General features: G+C 30.1%; 5 protein-coding genes and 3 non-coding genes across 8 annotated transcripts; 4 read left to right on the top strand and 4 right to left on the bottom strand.

Annotated features, from left to right (window-relative positions):
* Nucleotides 1–532: 532 nt before the first annotated feature.
* Nucleotides 533–1312, bottom strand: NFU1 (Nfu1p; the record flags this gene model as incomplete). The annotated part of the gene is made up of 1 exon (XM_004178968.1): nucleotides 533–1312. The coding sequence occupies one exon, from the start codon at nucleotides 1310–1312 to the stop codon at nucleotides 533–535; it is 780 nt and encodes a 259-aa protein (XP_004179016.1).
* A 1319-nt stretch (nucleotides 1313–2631) lies between these two features.
* On the bottom strand, nucleotides 2632–2705 carry TBLA0Btrna16V. Its single transcript has one exon. It is a non-coding gene; the product is annotated as a tRNA-Val (tRNA).
* Nucleotides 2706–2708: 3 nt separating this feature from the next.
* TBLA0Btrna21S lies at nucleotides 2709–2790 on the bottom strand. The gene has a single exon. It is a non-coding gene; the product is annotated as a tRNA-Ser (tRNA).
* Nucleotides 2791–5029: 2239 nt separating this feature from the next.
* Nucleotides 5030–6577, top strand: TBLA0B06740 (uncharacterized protein; the record flags this gene model as incomplete). Its single annotated transcript, XM_004178967.1, has 1 exon — nucleotides 5030–6577. One exon carries the CDS (start codon nucleotides 5030–5032, stop codon nucleotides 6575–6577), a length of 1548 nt encoding a protein of 515 aa, XP_004179015.1.
* An 815-nt stretch (nucleotides 6578–7392) lies between these two features.
* Nucleotides 7393–7752, top strand: RPS20 (40S ribosomal protein uS10; the record flags this gene model as incomplete). Its single annotated transcript, XM_004178966.1, has 1 exon — nucleotides 7393–7752. The coding sequence occupies one exon, from the start codon at nucleotides 7393–7395 to the stop codon at nucleotides 7750–7752; it is 360 nt and encodes a 119-aa protein (XP_004179014.1).
* Nucleotides 7753–10591: 2839 nt separating this feature from the next.
* On the top strand, nucleotides 10592–11608 carry TBLA0B06720 (uncharacterized protein; the record flags this gene model as incomplete). Its single annotated transcript, XM_004178965.1, has 1 exon — nucleotides 10592–11608. One exon carries the CDS (start codon nucleotides 10592–10594, stop codon nucleotides 11606–11608), a length of 1017 nt encoding a protein of 338 aa, XP_004179013.1.
* A 952-nt stretch (nucleotides 11609–12560) lies between these two features.
* On the bottom strand, nucleotides 12561–12632 carry TBLA0Btrna8D. The gene has a single exon. It is a non-coding gene; the product is annotated as a tRNA-Asp (tRNA).
* A 4533-nt stretch (nucleotides 12633–17165) lies between these two features.
* CRH1 (transglycosylase) lies at nucleotides 17166–18617 on the top strand (the record flags this gene model as incomplete). Its single annotated transcript, XM_004178964.1, has 1 exon — nucleotides 17166–18617. The coding sequence occupies one exon, from the start codon at nucleotides 17166–17168 to the stop codon at nucleotides 18615–18617; it is 1452 nt and encodes a 483-aa protein (XP_004179012.1).
* Between the last annotated feature and the right edge of the window lie 166 nt (nucleotides 18618–18783).

Here is an 18783-nt window from a genome sequence, read left to right as displayed (position 1 = left end):
TGTAAATAATTCTGGTATTACTTCAGTAGTACTTATAAGGATGTAAATTGGCGTAGAAATTGATCTAATAAAATGCCTAGAAATGGTTTTAAATAATATTTGAATTTTAAGATTCATATTTAAGCGGAAATAGCCTTTGTATAATCGACACACCTTAAGTGATCAATTAAGAATGTCAAAATAATTAATTAGCAAACACTTAGTCAAACTCTAATTGTAACCGATTCTATGGGAAATATGTTTTTCTCAGTCACCCGGCATGCCGATGCCGAAATATAAATAATATATATTTTGGAAAAACAAAATCAATCACACAAATAACTAAAAAAGAGAAAGTTGTAATGATGAATTTCATTTGGTTCTATATGAAAGCTAGCATTGTTCTTGCTTAACGGAATAAAGTCATTAATCCATCATTAGTAGTTACAAAAAAGTGTGAAAAGAATAAATAAATATTGAGATGCTTATGTAAATATGTATGTTAGTATGTAGTAGCTGAACTATATGAAAGATTGACTCAATTGCAATCCATCTATGTACACTTTCCACTTAGTTTTTGTTCCAACTTTTCAAACTCCTTCAAAGCAATTTCTTCTTCAGGATCCATCATTTGAACAACGTTTTGAACTTCTTCAACGTAATGTTTCAACATCGATTCAATACCGTATTTCAAAGTGTCTTCACTTGACGAACATGATTTACAAGCACCTTGTAGTTTCAAATACACTGTACCTGTATTTGGGTCGTATGCTCTATATTGAATATCACCACCATCATCTTGAATTGCTGGTCTAATTCTTGTCTTAATTAATTCATCAATCATTTCTGAAACTTCTTCATCATCTTCAGTCAATTCAAATTTGGGTATATTTAATTCATAACCTTGAGAATTTGAACCATCAAATTCTTTAATCGCATGGAATTCCTCTTTAATTGTATCATGACCAGAAGCCAAATGTTTTATCATTAAATCAATTACGATGGGAGAAATCATTTGCCAATTAATAAATTCATCTTTATTAATAGTCAAAAAATTATCACCTATCATTAATGAATCCACACCTTTACATAACTTGAAGATTCTATCGGCTAATGGAACGTTACTAATTAACTTTGAATCAGTATTTTTAATTTCAATAGATTCAGAGCCTAATGGTTGTAGTAATTCACCATCGACAGAAACAAATTTTAATGCATTTTCATTTGGTGTTGATAATGTTTTAATATTTAAATATCTTCTGAACGATAAAGAGTTTCTTATTAAATTTGATTTCGAAGAAATTCGTAATGAGGATTTCCAAAGTGGTAGCATTTTTTTTATCCCTTTATGTATATTTCAAACTGTCTCGTTTATTATGTTTTGACGATATTTGCAAAGCTCAAGCTATGTATGAATTTCTTTTATTTTATACATGAATGGCAAGATCTTAAAATTATTTGACTTCTTATTTTTTGGTCTTTTAAAGTAGTCATCGGATAAAGTATTAGTAATAGGAATCTTCCCACCAAATCTTAATTCTTATTGGTCAAGCTTCCGAGATTGAAAAATATAAAAACTACTGGCCGAAAATGACAATTTGGTAATAACAGTATGGAATTCTTCAGGAAAAAAAACACAATCAATAAGTATTGGTTGGCAAATAAACGAAAGGGTATGCACCCAGAATTTTAGAAGAAACATAATGCAAGATATAAAAGGGAGATAACACATCTTTACCTTTTTTCTGTGAGAAAAAAAAATATAAAATTAAAAAACCGAAGAGAGAAAGACAAAAGCAATTCAATTTATACTTTTAGAAGTTTAATTGAAATTACCGGAAAGAATAGTAATATGGTTAAAGATAAAACAATTGAAAATAATTCTATACCAACAGAGCAAAAAAACATCTTTTATGCTCAAAGAAATGAAAATAGTCAAAATTGGCGAAAAACAATTGTAAATGGACTAATGGTTTATATCCTTATTAATTTTTCTGAACAACTATTAATATCCAAAGGGATATGCCATGACACTTATGAGTATCCAAATATTCAATGTCATAATCAATTGGGGGTATATGGTAAGGCTATGACAGTTTCTGCTTTCATTGTACTAGGATATTATAATAAAATATTTAGTTCAATATTTGTAATTTCAACATTATTACTGATGGTGTTAGGTTTATACATTAGTGGTCTATTCTAGCAAGTGATTTTTAATTCTAGGATATCTACGAAAGGTTTCTACCTCAAACAACAAAAAAAATTAAGTTTGAGCGGCAATAAAAGAAATTCAATTGGAATACACAAGCTGGGAAGAATATTGTCAATTTCTCATGAAATTATTGTTATCTAGATTTACCATTATTCAAGAGAGTGATGAAACAATTATTTCTCAAGATATTGTATATATTTTACAAAAAATGTTTGAAATTATTATTGTCCCTTTTATTATTCACTTCAGTCTTTGTAACTATTATATCTAGAAGTAAATTACCTGTATTAATAATAATATATTTAACCGATGAGTTACCCAAGTAGGATCTCTTAGTAGTATTTTTTGATGAATAAACATTATATAAGTCTGTAGATGCATCAAAAAAAAAATTTACTGTCACATGAACACTGCAAATCGAGCAAAAATATAAAATTTGATTTCGCCCAGGATCGAACTGGGGACGTTCTGCGTGTTAAGCAGATGCCATAACCAACTAGACCACGAAACCAAACGACAACTACAGGATTCGAACCTGTGCGGGCAGAGCCCAAGAGATTTCTAATCTATCGCCTTAACCACTCGGCCAAGTTGCCTCTAATTCATTGAAATTATTTTGTAGACATATGCTAAACAATAAAAAGTAATGTTCTCAAGTTTAGGCTTTAAGCAAACGATCACGTAATCCGATGACTACGAGTCATACAATCGTGCAATTGCTTGACAAGTTAATAAACTAATATTCAGGATAAATAGTTCTATTTGAAAACGTATAAATAGGGCTACTTATCCATCGAGAATTCGTAAGTTTATAGTTCGTTCATATTAATTTTATAGTTATAAGAAAAACAAGTTATTATTTAAGTACAACTGGTAGTCTAGCTTTTAGTGTAAAAGTCCAATAACTCAAGAATAGTTCAGGTTTGTGTAAATCCTAAGCCCTTATAGTATTATTAGTATCGTCCCGAGACGATTACAACAGAGATTTTAGATCTTAATAAGGCTTCTATAGGAAATATAATACCCAAACAATTATTCTTCCTTTAGCCTATAATGTAACAATAATCTAATGATACCTTAATTTCTTTTAATACACAAGGTGCAATTGCTTATTATACATTAGAAATATTGTTATTTCAATCTTTAATGATATGCTAATCTGGGTATTTAATTTGCTACTATTTGTAATTTTTTTTGTCATAGACAAGTCAGATGGGGTGAGAGCTGAGTTTGTAACCATTAACTTGCTTGTCTAATGAAAGGATGTATTTTAAATTAGATTTAAACAAAAGTAATTTGAGCTATCCATAAACTGCTGGAACTTTTCTAGAGGTTCACAACCAAGTGATGGTACTTTATTGCCTATACTTGCTAACTTATACCCTCTAGTTGAAGAGAATACCTTACTATAAAAATTAACTAAATATAATATAACGCATCTTAACAGTACTTTTGGCTTGTTTTTTTTGGCAGTTTTATTTTATTTTTTGCAGACTAATATGCCTATATGATTTCTTAAACATAGATAAAAATATTAGATATTCCCTCTCAATCGTTTGTGCTGGAATATGATTATATCATTTTCTATTAAGTGGTAAAATACTTTTATCACGTGATGTATTGTTTAAAATGTGTTTTTCTGTTTATATCGAAAAACACTATTTAAGAAATATATTCATTTTAATTATATTATTTACTATATATGTATAAATAAAGTAATCTTCTTTACATCTTAAACACTGTATAACGATGTCTAATTCTCTTGAATCCCAGTAGTCTGTATTAGAATATTCCAAGATCCTACAACTAAATAAATTTCATTGAATCAGCGGCTAATACGAGGTGCTTTATCAAACAGATTAGCCTGATTAATAAATGTTTCTCAACTGTTTGGAACTTAAGGTTGGAAATAATCCTCTTATTATTCTATCCAGACCAAATCCAATTGTCTCTTAGTGTAATCTTTAACTATCAATCGAGTCTCTTCTCATTACAATAATAAATCTTTTATAATGGTTATTGTCATGAGGCATGTGATCTTTTTCCGATTAACTATGTGGTGCAAGGCTTTTACGCTAAAATCTGCTAGCCTCTCAAAGAGAATCGGTCGCAGGACTCGTTTCATGCACCAATTTGGCAACCATATCCTGATTTCTTATTGGGTAACAGAAAACGGAAACAAAAACGTAAATGGTCTCGCAAAATGGTAATTGACAAATTTCATTTGACAATTTGGAAATTTCACAAACTTGGGCTGGGTTGAAGGAATACGTCAATTAATTGTCGATAATTAATCTATAGGCCTGTGGCTGACAGAACAAGTTTTGTTAGCCAAGCCTAATATGCAAAAAGTGTCGATCGGCTGGAAAGCTTGCTAACGGATTCCTTGAATCTGCTATCTAGAGACTCTTGATAAAAAGTAAAATTATTTGACAATTGAATATTCCTTGTTTATTATTGTAAGTGTTCATAAATATCTTTCTTTTAAGAATAAGGGTTTTTCAATATTCATTAGTATTTGGAAGTAAACATATTTATTTTTTTGCTCATTAAAGCTATAGAACAAAGCTTGTCTCTCTCTCTGTTGCATTGATAAAAAAAAGAAGAATATTAAAAACATTAGGAATATTAGAAAATAAAATATATTTGGAATAAAATTTGCAGCAATATCCTTATATCGGTAAATATTTTTTTTTTGATTATTGGACTGTAATAATAGAAATTTATTTTTTTTTTCTTTTGAATATACATCTTTCCACTATTAAAATATCAGATTGATTATTCATAGCAACCGGTTGAAATTAACAATTATTAAACACATACCTGTATAATACGATGCTCAATAGAAATATAACTAGGTCTATCTTCAATTGCGTCCTAGCATTTATCTTCTTATTATCCTTTAATAAGGAGGTAATGGTGAAGGCCAATAAAGAAACATTAACTCAACACCATTATAGAACATGTTCTGGGATGTACTCCAAAGAAGATTGGAGTGGGAAAGTCGACCCCTTTATCTCATTCAATTTGAAAAAATTCAATTCAGAAAATGAAAATGATTCAGGTGTCATTGTAGCCATTTTTGATTTCCAAGATTTTGAGCATATCGGTATTGAATTACCAGATGGTGAGATTTATTATATCTGTGATGAATTTGCTGTCGATTCAGGACTTTGTACAAGTGAACAATTGGATCAATATTTGATTCAAGATGTAGTTTATGATCCTTTCACTGGCACCAATAGAACTTTAGCTCATCCAATTATGACATTTTCACAAAAGAATCTAGGGTTACATGATAGTAAATATCCAATTACCAAGACTGGTTACTATTGTATTGCCACTGTTTCCAAATATGAATCTACTGAATATAAAGCAGTAGTTAATTTCAGAAATGCCTACGGTAAATTAGCTGGTGCTGAAATTAATAAATTGCCCCTTTACGGTTTGTTAGCTATTGCTTACGTTGTGGCAATGGCTTTATATTCCTTTGCATTCTGGAAACATAAGCATGAATTATTACCATTACAAAAATATATTTTGGCTTTCTTTGTCTTTCTAACCGCTGAAACTATTTTTATTTGGGCCTATTATGATATCAAGAATGAAAAAGGTGATAGTCCTGGAATCAAAGTATACATGGTCTTCCTCTCTATCTTGACTGCCGGTAAAGTTTCCTTCTCATTCTTCCTATTATTGATTATTGCTTTAGGTTACGGTATCGTATTCCCTAAATTGAATAAAACTTTGATGAGACGTTGCCAAATTTATGCATGCGTATCATATGTCCTAACAGTAGCCTTCTTGATTCAAAGTTATTTGCAAGATCCAGAAAAGACTTCCTATCTATTATTAATCACTTTGATTCCAATGGCTCTATCTTTATTTGCCTACTATTACATGATTTTAAGATCGATGACAAAGACTGTCATTTACCTAAAGGAACAAAGACAAATCGTTAAGATGGGGATGTACCAAAAAGTTTTGACCATCATTTACGCTTCTTTGTTAATTATCTTAGCTGGTCTTTTAGTTTCTTCATTCATTTACGTCGGTACAAATTCAATCGATATGGTGGAACAACATTGGAGAACGAGATTCTTTTACACTGATTTCTGGCCAACTTTGGTTTATTTCGGTGTCTTTGTAACTTTATCCTTCATCTGGAGACCAACTTCTACTTCATACATGTTGGCATCTTCTCAACAATTACCAACAGACCCAGAAAACGTTGCTGATTTCGATTTAGATGATTTACAATCATTAGGTGAAGTAGCAGACGCTGATTTAAGACATGATGATGACGACTTGGATTTAAATTTCTCTGAAGAAGAACATGAAACTGATGAACAAAATAAACCTGCTAAACAACCTACTGCATAGGTTTAGTTTAACAACAAATTTACAAGATATTAAAACGCAAAAAAAAGAAAAAAGTGAAATAATATTTCATTTGTTTTTTTTATTTTTGAAATAAGATGAACAAAGAGCTTGAAAAAAAAAAAGAAAATAAATAAGTTAATTAAAAGAATGGAAGCGTAAATGAAAATTATCAGGTGAATAACACAGCAAACTGTTTGTTATATATATTCTATATTCAATACACTGATATTGCCAAGGCAAGATGTTTCTTCCACTTCAATTATTTGTTATATTTTTTTATTTGCAATTAAACTCAAAATCGTTCTTTTTTTGCTACTTCTTTTTATTTTCTTTTCTTCTCTTTATATAATTTTTTATTATTATTATTATTACTTCCTCTTATTTAATCATTTTAATTTTACATACACATTGTTTTCTTGCATGTTTCTGTTTTAATTTTTTTTTTCTTTTATATTTACCGTCATGAGATTTGAAGACCTATCCCTGTTTAACATCCGAACATTATCAGAAAATAAAAAATAAAAATAAATATTTCGAAAATATTTAACATTTCTTAAGTTTTTCAAGTTATCACGTGATAGGGTTGCTTTCCGTTCCGCGTTTCCCAAATAATTTTTCATTAGCGTTTCTCATTCAATGACTATGATGATGAGTATCGAAAGTTTGAGCTGATGAATTTTCAATATATCAGATTTTTCAATAATACTACCGTTAAGGTTATATAGAAGTTAGTATATTTAAATTAAGTTAAATTTATGATGTTTTTGTTTTAAGCTCTTTTCAGAAGGCCAAAGAACAAAAAAGGTATAACTACAATGTCTGACTTTAAAAAAGAAAACGTTGAAGAAGTTGAAGCTCCAAAGATTCTAAAGATGAGAATCACCTTGACCTCCACCAAGGTTAAGCAATTGGAATCTGTTTGTACCAACATTGTCAACAATGTTGAACAACACAACTTATACAAGAAGGGTCCAGTCAGATTACCAACCAAGGTCTTAAAGATCTCCACCAGAAAGACTCCAAATGGTGAAGGTTCTAAAACTTGGGACACTTATGAAATGAGAATTCACAAGAGATACATTGACTTACAAGCTCCAGTTAACATTGTCAAGAGAATTACTCAAATCACCATTGAACCTGGTGTAGATGTCGAAGTTATCGTTGCCAACGAATAAATAATTTAAAGTTTTATTTTCCAATAATAATATTTTAAATTTTTTTATACTTCTTATCTTAAATTTTCATAACCCTATCCTTCGAGTATTTTTCAAAGATTAATATTATTTGTTTTCAAATTTAGTAAAACTTTTTCTTAACAGATCTCATTTTGACCCACTCTAGGTATGTGCAGTTCTTATACCTCTGCTTTACTATCAGTGGTAAAACTACAATAAATTTTAATCAATTACAATTATGTTATATTTGTTTATAATGTAATAATTTTTGTTAAAATGAGATTTTTTTAAGATTAACTTTCAAGTATATAATGATTTATATGGTTTTCTAGATATGTTGTATTTATAGTATAATGTAAGAAAAATTAATTCAACAACATAATATTTTACTATTAAATATAAGCAATTATTCGAAATTAATTACCTTTCTGGCTATGTAGGTAATTGGTTTAAATTATTTTTATCTAATGTACGACATTTAGTGACGCATTTATTCTCTTTACATTGCTTAAAGTATTTAATAGAAAGAGTATTTATGGTAGTATATGGATATTAATGTGATTCGTATTTACTTATTGACTTATATTAAGGCGTAGTTATGTCGCTAAGTGCCACGAATGTTTAAATATAAACACATTGTCTTATAACTTTAATAATCTTTCATAAAGCTATTTTTGACTAAATAAGAGAGTAAGCTGAACCAATACTTAACAACTCGTTACTTATTCACCAACTAGAAATCAGGGATCATACCTCTTACTTAAAATTCTAAATTCATTAAATAATATTCGGAGCTCTGGCATTCAGCCTTCCTCACATAAGATGAAGAGAACCTTGTGCTCATTTTGTAAGAATGGGGGCCACCAGTCCAATGAGTGCTTGATTACACACCCTGATAAGAGAGACAAGGAATAGTGGTCCCATGAAGCAACCTCGGAGGCAATCTTATTGATTTACACCAAGTTTTATTAAATTATATCCAATCAAGTAATGATTTGAAATATTCGTAAGACATTTGTTTATTTGCTAAGTTTTGCAACTTTTTTTAGTTTTATGATCATATTTCAAACAAATTATAAATACTTATAAAAAAATCGAAAAAATTGAAAAAAATTGAAAAAAACCCCTCAGAATCATCTAATCCTTTCTTGAATATCATGTATTATAGATTAGTAAAACGGTTCAATCTGCTTCATTTACTTGATTGTTATTTCTGACTATAATGACGTCAGCTATGTCAATACATAAAGATATATATGCGAGATAACTAAAAAATTCATAGAATAAAAGTAACAAAATAAATACAATTGTTTGAATGCATGAGAAAAGTGAAAATCTTTATTGATTATTCATAATTTCTTTTATCTTTTTTTTAAGGAACTAAATTTAAAAATTATTATTTTATTTTTGTGTTAAATTTTAAGAAAGGAAAAGTGACGTAAAAGCTTTTAAACTTTTTTTTTTAAAGACACAAAATATATCGTAAATATTATATTTATTTATATAAGGAAAATTTTTTTAAAGTAGGTATCACTGTATAAAAAGTCCAAAACAGGTCTTTTTGTTAAATATACAATCATTTATATAAAAACATATATTATAAAAGTCGAGCAATTTCCTAATGCCCAAGATACTATAAACTTTTTTTTTTCAAGCTTAAAAATTATTTAACAAAAGTAATTTTAATGTCACCTGAAAATAAGGTTGTCTTTAGTACCCTATGGCAGGCTAATTCACGCCAATCTGAATTTTTATCATATTCTGAAGTATGTTCTCTTCTTTCTTCATTAAATAGCAGTAATTCCTTGGATCAAGAGAAGAATGACAAAATTAATCAAACAGAAGACTCTATCAAAACGGACGAAACCTTTGATCTTCATTCTGACTACTTCTGGAGAGATGAGAGAAAAAGCCACAAAAATAGCATCTTCCCCAAATTAAGGATTTGTAGAAAGATACATAATAAAACTAGATTTAAAAAAAGTTTGAAATCTATAAAAAAAATTATTCATAATATGAACGTTTTTAAAAAAGAGTTTACGTACACAGAGATAATTGATAAATAAAACAATTAAAACTCAAAATACAAAATTTTAAAGCAGTGATCACAGTTGACTTCTATATCTACATATACGTGCTGTTTAAAAAGCAATTTTGCATAATATTAATTTTACTATCATTACAATGTCGAGTCTTAAACTTTCTTTTTGTTGTTATTGGCACCTTAAATCATACTATTGATACCAGACGGATTTTAAGTTTCACACGGGAATACCAAAGACTTGATAACTTCTCCGTATTTTCAAAGAATTCACTGTAGAACCAATTATAGAAACTTTTTAGGACATCTAATATATCACTTAAATTACGGAAAATAAGTAAACAAATAAATAAAAAGTATCATTTTTAGAGTAAACCAAAATTATTTACGATCTGCTATAGACATTGAAATATTGATAAGAAAATCAATTATTAAAGATTTCTCTTTATCTTGAAAATTTAAACTCAATATCAGAATCTTTTTGAAGTTTAGGATTTAAAAGGACAGGAAATTAAAAGAAAAACCAATTTCTTTTCTTAATGGTTAACTTTTTTGTATCATAATTTCAATTATCTGGTATTTTGGGGAATACCATTAAAAATTGGTAGAGTTGTTTTTAGAGTTTGGAAAGAAGAGAGCGCTTCATTTTTTTATTGTCTTTTTTACTTTTTTTGAATTAAAGTATCTTTCAATACCCCTTATTCGATATAAACAACTATTTTCTAGAAGTAAATATATTGTCATCCAATTTTATTTTATATTAAAACTCAAATAATTTTTCAATTTCAAATTTTAAAGATGACAGAACCCGCTCCTTCATTTTCTACATTAAAAATTATATCTGATGTTTATTATGGTTGTTGGCCAAATAAACCAAAATATTTACCAGATGACTACCCTGATTTAACAGGTAAGACTGCACTTGTAACAGGGTCTAACCAAGGGATTGGTTATAAAGCTATTTGTCTACTATTTTCCAAAAACTGTAACATTATTGCAGTAGTGAGAACTACATCAAATGGTGAAAAAGCTCGAGATCAGATACTAAAAGACTTCCCCTTATCAAAAGGTAAAATTAGTGTCATCGGTGGAAATGATTATAATGATTTAGCAACAATTAAACCAGTAGCTCACCAAATTAAAACAGTATTAGGCAATGACCCATTAAATATCATCATTCATAATGCAGGTATTATGCCAAATGAAAATAAAGGTACTACCGTACAAGGCCATGAAGATATTTTCCAGGTCAATACTATGGCTCCGCAGTTATTACAATCATATTTAGATCCTCTATTTCTAAAGAAAGATGATTCATTGAAAAGAGTCGTTTGGGTGAGTTCAGCTGGCCATTTATTTGCATTCCCTAAATATGGGATAAATTGGGAAAATCCTTCATTTAAAGGGATACCAATCGATGAAAGACCATTTGTATCACAATCTTATGGCCAATCAAAAGCAGGTAATATTCTTCAGGCAAAGGCATGGGCCACAACAAATAAACAGGCAGTAGATGAAATTGGATGTGTGTCAGTATCATGTTATCCTGGAAATTTTGGGACAAATATCCAGAAAGATTGGCCATGGTTACTTAGAAATGCAATCAAGTTGGCATGTACTGACACAATTTATGGTGCATACACTGAATTATACTCTGCATTATCCCCCGAATTGACTACCTCTAGTCAGGGTGCCTATATCTTACCGTTTGGTGAAGTTGGATTACCAAGAGAAGATATTCAAGCTGCTTTACAGAATGGGACAGATTTAAAGTTTTGGGAGTTGGTAGATTCCTTAATTGAAAACTACAAATAATTTGCTATTTTTTGAATCAAAAACAACCTTAATTGATATTCTATTAGAGATGTATTCTCCATTATAAATATTTATCAATTTTTTAAAATACATTAGCACGAATTATTTTTTTCAAGTATAAATAATACTTAAATACCTTCTAACATAAACCAATTACTTACTCATACTTAAAACTTACTTTGCTTGATTTACCAATTTGTAAAATTTGCAGTTCTTAAATAAAACCTATTTCATATAAAACATTTCCTAACAATTACATAAAGGTTTGTATCAACTATGTAAAAGAACTTACAACATTTTTTTGATTAATTTTTCCCTTAAAAAGTAATTTAGTTTCTTCTAGGAATTAAAAATATTAGGCTTAACAAAAATATACAGGAAAATAATTCACTCTTTGATACAAATATAGTAAACAGACTAGAATGGTTTCAAACATACTCCAAACAGCTTAGGTTAGGCATTTTGTCATATCTCATTCATTATTAGCTCCAAAAATCTTATCAGCCCAAACTTAAAAAAACCAAGTGTGACATATTAGAAGCATTCAATTCATCCTGCTTACTTTCTATATATTATATATTACAAACTGCATAAACAATTCCAAATTTAACAACATTCCCGCTAACCCGGTATATGTCATAATACTTTTAATACTCAATTTTAACACAATATAGGCTATTTATTATTGTTACCCATACCATAAAATTTTAGCAAGACATCGTTTTTGAAGCAATTTGTAGTGAATACATATATACAATTATTTCTACCATAGAAGGCTTCTAATAATTTCTGCTATGATATATTTGAACTAAAGAGAAAAGTATTTATAAATTAGTGATATTATTAGCTGTGTATTCAGAATTTAATTAGTTTGGTGACCAAATATTTAAGCAGTTTCATACCGCCGTAACCTGATACTGTCACGTGATTCGACAAAATTTTGGCAAAAAATCTCCTCGACGGGGAATTGAACCCCGATCTGGCACGCGACAAGCGCCCATTCTAACCATTAAACTATCGGGGATGGTTTTCTTGTTGTTGTATTGTAAACCAACTTAGGAGTACAATACACTTAAATAGTAATTACCAAAACTAAACTTAACAATCTTATTAACTTAACACCAGTTAATAGTTCGAACTTACGAATATAATTGTTGTTCTTTTTAAACTAAATAACTATATGAAAGAACTATAAATTTATGTCTTAAGTCTGGAAAAGCTGGCCTTTAAATACTTTTCAAAGGTCAACACCAGCTTTCCCATTTTACTTTAATTGGACTGTTTGTAAACTTACTTACAAGGGTAGGAGTGCCCAGTTTAAGTAATGCTGGCTAACTAGTAGAGATTATGCATCGAACCGATATTCACAGGTATGCAACTAGCAGTTGCTCAGTGTTATGTATAATTTCTAGTTAGCAACTTGTAGATGAGTATAAAGTCAATCTCGTCTACAACATGTTATTTGTTGTAAAACCGTCTAAGCGCCGTCGCCTTTCACGTAATACTTACAAGATATAGGTACAAGAGAATGCTCGAGAGAGGACAGATCAGCTGACCACAGCTGAGAAACAACTACTCAGCAGGTATGGAACATCAACTGTAACCACTGAATCTGCACCCACTTCTAGTCTATCTCAGACATCTATTAGTATGAATGACACCCAGGTTTCAATGAGTGTACCGCATCTTGTACCTATGCACCCAGAACTGTCCAGCTCCAAAGAAGTATATAAGGAGCCTGTATAGATCAATATACTATTATATATGATATATAGAGGGGCCAAGCGGAGATATAATAATCTAATCTAATACAACATGTAACTACTGATCTCAGTGCCATCTAAACTCGGAAGCATTATCCTCGTCCTGTTAGTCTCGTATTACAACAATTTTTTAAACATCAGTAAACTTGAAAATCATAGGAAAGCCTAATAGACTTTGACTAAATTCATGAGCCTTTAACTTAACTTTAACCAAGTTAGACGACTTTCGAACTGAAAAAATAATGCTAGAATGTTTAGACTATATAAAAATTATAAAAAGTGCTAGAAAATAATTATATTATATTATTTTCTATTTATTTTGTAAAAACACATTTTCAAGTGTTTAATTTTCACATACCTGTTTTTTGGTTCATAATTAAGGTATTAGTTAAATAAGGGAAATGTTCTTTAGAGTTAAAGAACTATTATTAATGGAGCTTGTTTTAACTTACTATATAAGGTGCATCTTTTGTAAATGAATATAGATGTTTATAGAGTATGTAAAAAAAGAAATCCAAAATTACATCAAAATTCATTATTTAATAATGTCAGACTCTCTTCAATTCCAGTAAAAAGAACAATAATTTTATAATCCATAATTAAGGAGCTGCTCCTATTTATACTTTTGTAAAATCGAATAGCTTTTCTCATTTCCTTAATTAGTTTATTATTACAATTATTTTTAGTAAGTACAAATATTCAATAATAAAAGTTACTTGCTGGCTAATATATATTATGCATTAATAGGAAGTTATCAAGTATGTAACTAGCAGTTGCTTAAATTTATGTATATAATTCATAGCCAACAATCTATAGATGAATATACGTTCAATACTACCTACAACAATTTTTGTAGTTTTAAGAGAGGTATTACAAGAAAAAAATAAAAATTAGTTTATAAGAGTAAAAGTCACAAAAAAGATTTCCGATGTGTTTTAAAATTTGCACATACATACCAAAATATCCCCAAAATATGTCTATGTAATTTCAAATTTATGTTATTTGAATCTACTACCTTTCGAAGGGTTATTTTATTAGCATTGAGTCACGTCTTTCTTCTTTATTTATGGTTTCTTCTCCTCTATTTCGTCTACTTCTCATGCTTTTTATTTTTTTAAATCCTATTCTTTGTCTGCAATACTCTGACATTTATATATTATCTGTCGATCATATGTAGGGAAAGTTTACTTTTTCCAAAAATGTTAAAATCTGTGACATGCTTTCTCAAGTAATCTTATAGATATTGCAGTTTATATATGATGCACAACTTTATCCACTATATACCATATTTTCCTTTGAAAACAAAAGAAACAACTTAATTATTTCATTTTTTGTATTAAAGCTATTCAGCTCAACCAATATATGAAAAATCTTACGAGAGAACATCAAAATATACAATCGAAAAGGAATAAATGTTATAGATCTTGAAACTAATTTTAAGATTTGTATTATTTTCTTTATGAAAACCTAATATGGATTTTACCTAGTAATAATGCAACCAAAACTAATTCAATGTACTGAGATATATAAAAACTTTCATGAAAGTATGACCAAATTTTGGACCAGAATTAATATAGACATTATGATATGAAGAATCGAAGAGTCCGAACTATTAACGAGGCCAACACTTAACACACCTCTTTTTCTTTGACAAGCATGCAAACATATATCTGAAGTTTCCTCTGACAGAAAAAAACAAATGCGCAGACATTAGCCCTAAAGATGAAATATTTTCTATGTAAGAAATTCATATGACCTGAGTTGCTTCATAACCATTTAAGTATCTATCTAATAACAAGGCAAGATTGGCATGAGGTTCTACAGGAAATCATAATTAATTTGCTTGATAGTCTAATATATTACACCATATATGCTAACCAAGTCGCAATAATTCTAATTCCAAAGGATTTATTGAGTAACTAACTTCTCTTAATAAGTAAATACTTTTCAAATTGAGAAACTAACACTGATATCATTTAATTAATCGCTGGCATAATATATTTCTTTTTATATTTCTCTATATTACCTTTTAATAAATTCTGCATACTCACTACATAAATCCAGTGAAATGTACCACTATTTGGTTAAAACATATAACAAGAATGTACCAGCTTGTCAATTATATAAGAATTTTACAATTTTGAAATGTTGCATACGTTGCCTTTTCTCAATTTCTACGTTTCCGAATTTTAATTCCTTCGGAGTGATAATATTATATTATATCCTGTTGAGGTAAAAAGTACAGGAAAATAATATAACCCAATGTGCTTGAGGCACAAAAAAAGATAGATTAAAGTTAAATAGAAATATATAGTCACTAGTCGATAATGATAATGACGCAATTTGGTGATGTTTTGTTTACAGAGTTTCTATATGGTTCAAGATACAATAATCTTATTAATAAACGTACCCACCTTCTTTATCCATGGGGAATAAACTTTATCTAATAGTGATTGATATATTTAATGTGTTGTAAAAATGTATATATACATTTCAGATAAACAGTGAAGTGATAAGCATTAGTCTTTTACTAATCTAGTTAATTTAGTTGATCTATAATTATTTTATCAGAATAACAAGGCATCGTGCATAAATCATACATCTAAGTATATATTCAATATAGTTCTTAAACTTCCTATTGAGGAAATAAAAGTGCATTTTCTTCTTTAAATAAAAAAAAACCACAAGTAAATCTTTTCCCTTTGGAATAATCCGTTTTAGGAAAACGGCTCGGAGAAAACACCAAATTCCAAGGACAAATCTATTTCAGCAATAACCACGGAAAAACTGTAATAGTCAATTAACTTTTCGTGTTTGATCTTGATTTCCTAATGTAGTATCTCCGTAGACATTGCTGCAGAATATGATTACACCTAAAAAAATCTTGGCAAGAAATTCGGAATTTTCCTGCCCCGCTTTCGTTTCATCACATGTACCAAATATTCATTTTAGGAATTGACGCGAAAATTGATCCAGCAGACATTCTTCCGGAAAATTCAGATCCGTTTTTGACTGGACCCCAACCTAGTGTTTCGTGGCTTTAATTTCTTGTTTGCGTTTACGCGATTTTCTCTGCGAGAAATCGTGGGGAGTCTTTTTTTTTTTCGTTTTCATTTTTCATTTCTTATTATAGATGGAAGTTATCACCGCCACTTTTAATGGTTAATTTTCTGGTTTAATAATGCTGGCTAAAAATAACTAACTAATAAAGTTGTGCCAGCATCTTTTTTTAGAAACCAGAGTTTCAGTGATGATATACAACAAAAAAAGATCCATGGAAGTTGATACTGTAATTTCATTGTAAAAGCGTGGCTGTAAGGGACCGAGCAAGCAATTTACCTTTAACCGAATATGGTGCTGTAAGATCTCTTCGACTTTCCTTTTCTTCGTAATATTCCTACACAACTCTAACACGATTGAGGTTATTCATAGATACTTTTCAGTTTTTAAGTTAATCAGTGGAAAAAAATTACTGGCTGATACTGATAACTCAGTGAATTGACGTTTGTCACCATCCTAACATTCTAATTTGTTACCTATTGCAGAATAATTTTTTTTTAGTTACATTGTTTATTGAATGCTTAGCTGCCACCTTTTTTTTATTTATTTGTCCTCATATTTACATTACTTCCTTTCAACTCCACTTTAAAATTCTATATAAATTCTACCCTTTTTTAAACCTTAACATTCATTCCCAAGTCCTTTACTTTTTCTTAGTAATATTATTTTTTTTCTTCCAATATCAACATTCCAAAAGCTATTGCAAAGGAAAAAAAATTTCCCTCTATATAAAAATGGTCAACTTATCATTAAAATCATCCATTGTTGCTGCTTCTACTTTATTACCAGCTCTAACACAAGCCACTACTACTGCCTGCAATCCATTGAAAAGCACAGATTGCCCTGCTGATACTGCCTTGGGTACTAGTTTCAGTGAAGACTTCTCAAGTGAGTCTAAATGGTTTACTTCCTTAGGTAACCCAGGAAAAATTTCTTATTCCGATGATGGTGTGTCTATCACTTTAGAAAAAAGATTTGACAACCCAAGTTTGAAATCCAACTTTTATATCATGTATGGTAAATTCGAAGTCATTGCTCAATGCGCTCCAGGTACAGGTATGGTTTCATCTGTATTTTTACAATCGGATGACTTAGACGAATTAGATATCGAATGGCTGGGTGGTGATGATACTCAAGTTCAATCTAATTTCTTCTCCAAGGGTGATGTGACAACTTATGATAGAGGTGCATTCCACAGTGTGAATCAACCACAAACTACTTTCCACAATTATACTCTAGACTGGGCTGAAGATCAAACAGTTTGGTACGTTGATGGTGTTCCTGTTAGAACTTTATTGAGTAATAATCCTGAAGGTTATCCTCAATCTCCTATGGCTTTGTTCATGGGTATCTGGGCTGGTGGTGATCCATCGAATGAACCAGGTACTATCGAATGGGCTGGTGGTTCTACAGACTATTCTCAAGCTCCATTCTCTATGGTCATCAAAAAATTAGTTGTTACTGATTATTCCTCTGGTGACAAATATTCTTATGGTGATCAATCCGGTGATGCCTCATCTATTGAAGCTGAAAATGGTTCCGTTAATGGTAGATACAACCAAGCTCAAGTTGAATTTGCTAAATTAGTTGATGGTGAATCTGTTTCTGGATTGAAAGATACATCTTTCAGTACCACTAAAACTTCCTCTTCATCTGCCACTTCATCTGCTGCTTCTTCCGCCATCTCTTCTTCCGCTCCCTCTTCCGCTATTTCCTCCTCTGCTGCTTCTTCCTCTACTACCTCTTCATCTGCTGCCGAATCTAGTAGTTCAAGAAAATCTTCTAGTTCTTCATCGTCTTCTGCCACTAAATCCAGTGCCTCCAGCTCCTCTTCTAGCTCCACCAAGAAGGCTCAAAGTAGCACCGCCCAACAATCAAGTTCTAATAACACCTCTTCGACTGCTTTAGATAATGATTCTGAATCTTCTATTACTCCATCATCATCTGCAACTTCTGAATCTAAAACATCCAAGACGACAAAGGCTAGCTCTGCCCACAGTTCCTCCAAGTCAACTAATAAAGCTGTCTCTAAAGAAGTCTCCACTGGCTCTAGCACAATGACCACTTCTTTAATCTCTTCTGATGCTACCATTGCTACTGCAATTATTTCGGATAATGCTGGTCACATGCAAATGGTCAATAATTTCATGGCCTTTGTCATCCTTTGTATCGTCGCTTTAATTTAATTGTAACATACAAATCTTTGATCATTCAAGCATTCAAACAAAACAAAACAAACAAAAAACTTAGCATTTTAAATTGATGAAAGTCACTTCCTAAACAAGCCACTTTCCAGTTTTCATTTTCTTATCATACAAATTTATTCTAAACAATTTATTCATTTATTCATTC

This window comes from Henningerozyma blattae, chromosome 2 (genome assembly GCF_000315915.1).
Source record: "Henningerozyma blattae CBS 6284 chromosome 2, complete genome".
Classification (NCBI taxonomy): domain Eukaryota; kingdom Fungi; phylum Ascomycota; class Saccharomycetes; order Saccharomycetales; family Saccharomycetaceae; genus Henningerozyma; species Henningerozyma blattae.
Note: the sequence above shows the minus strand (reverse complement) of the source record. Positions and strands in the feature narration are given on the sequence as shown.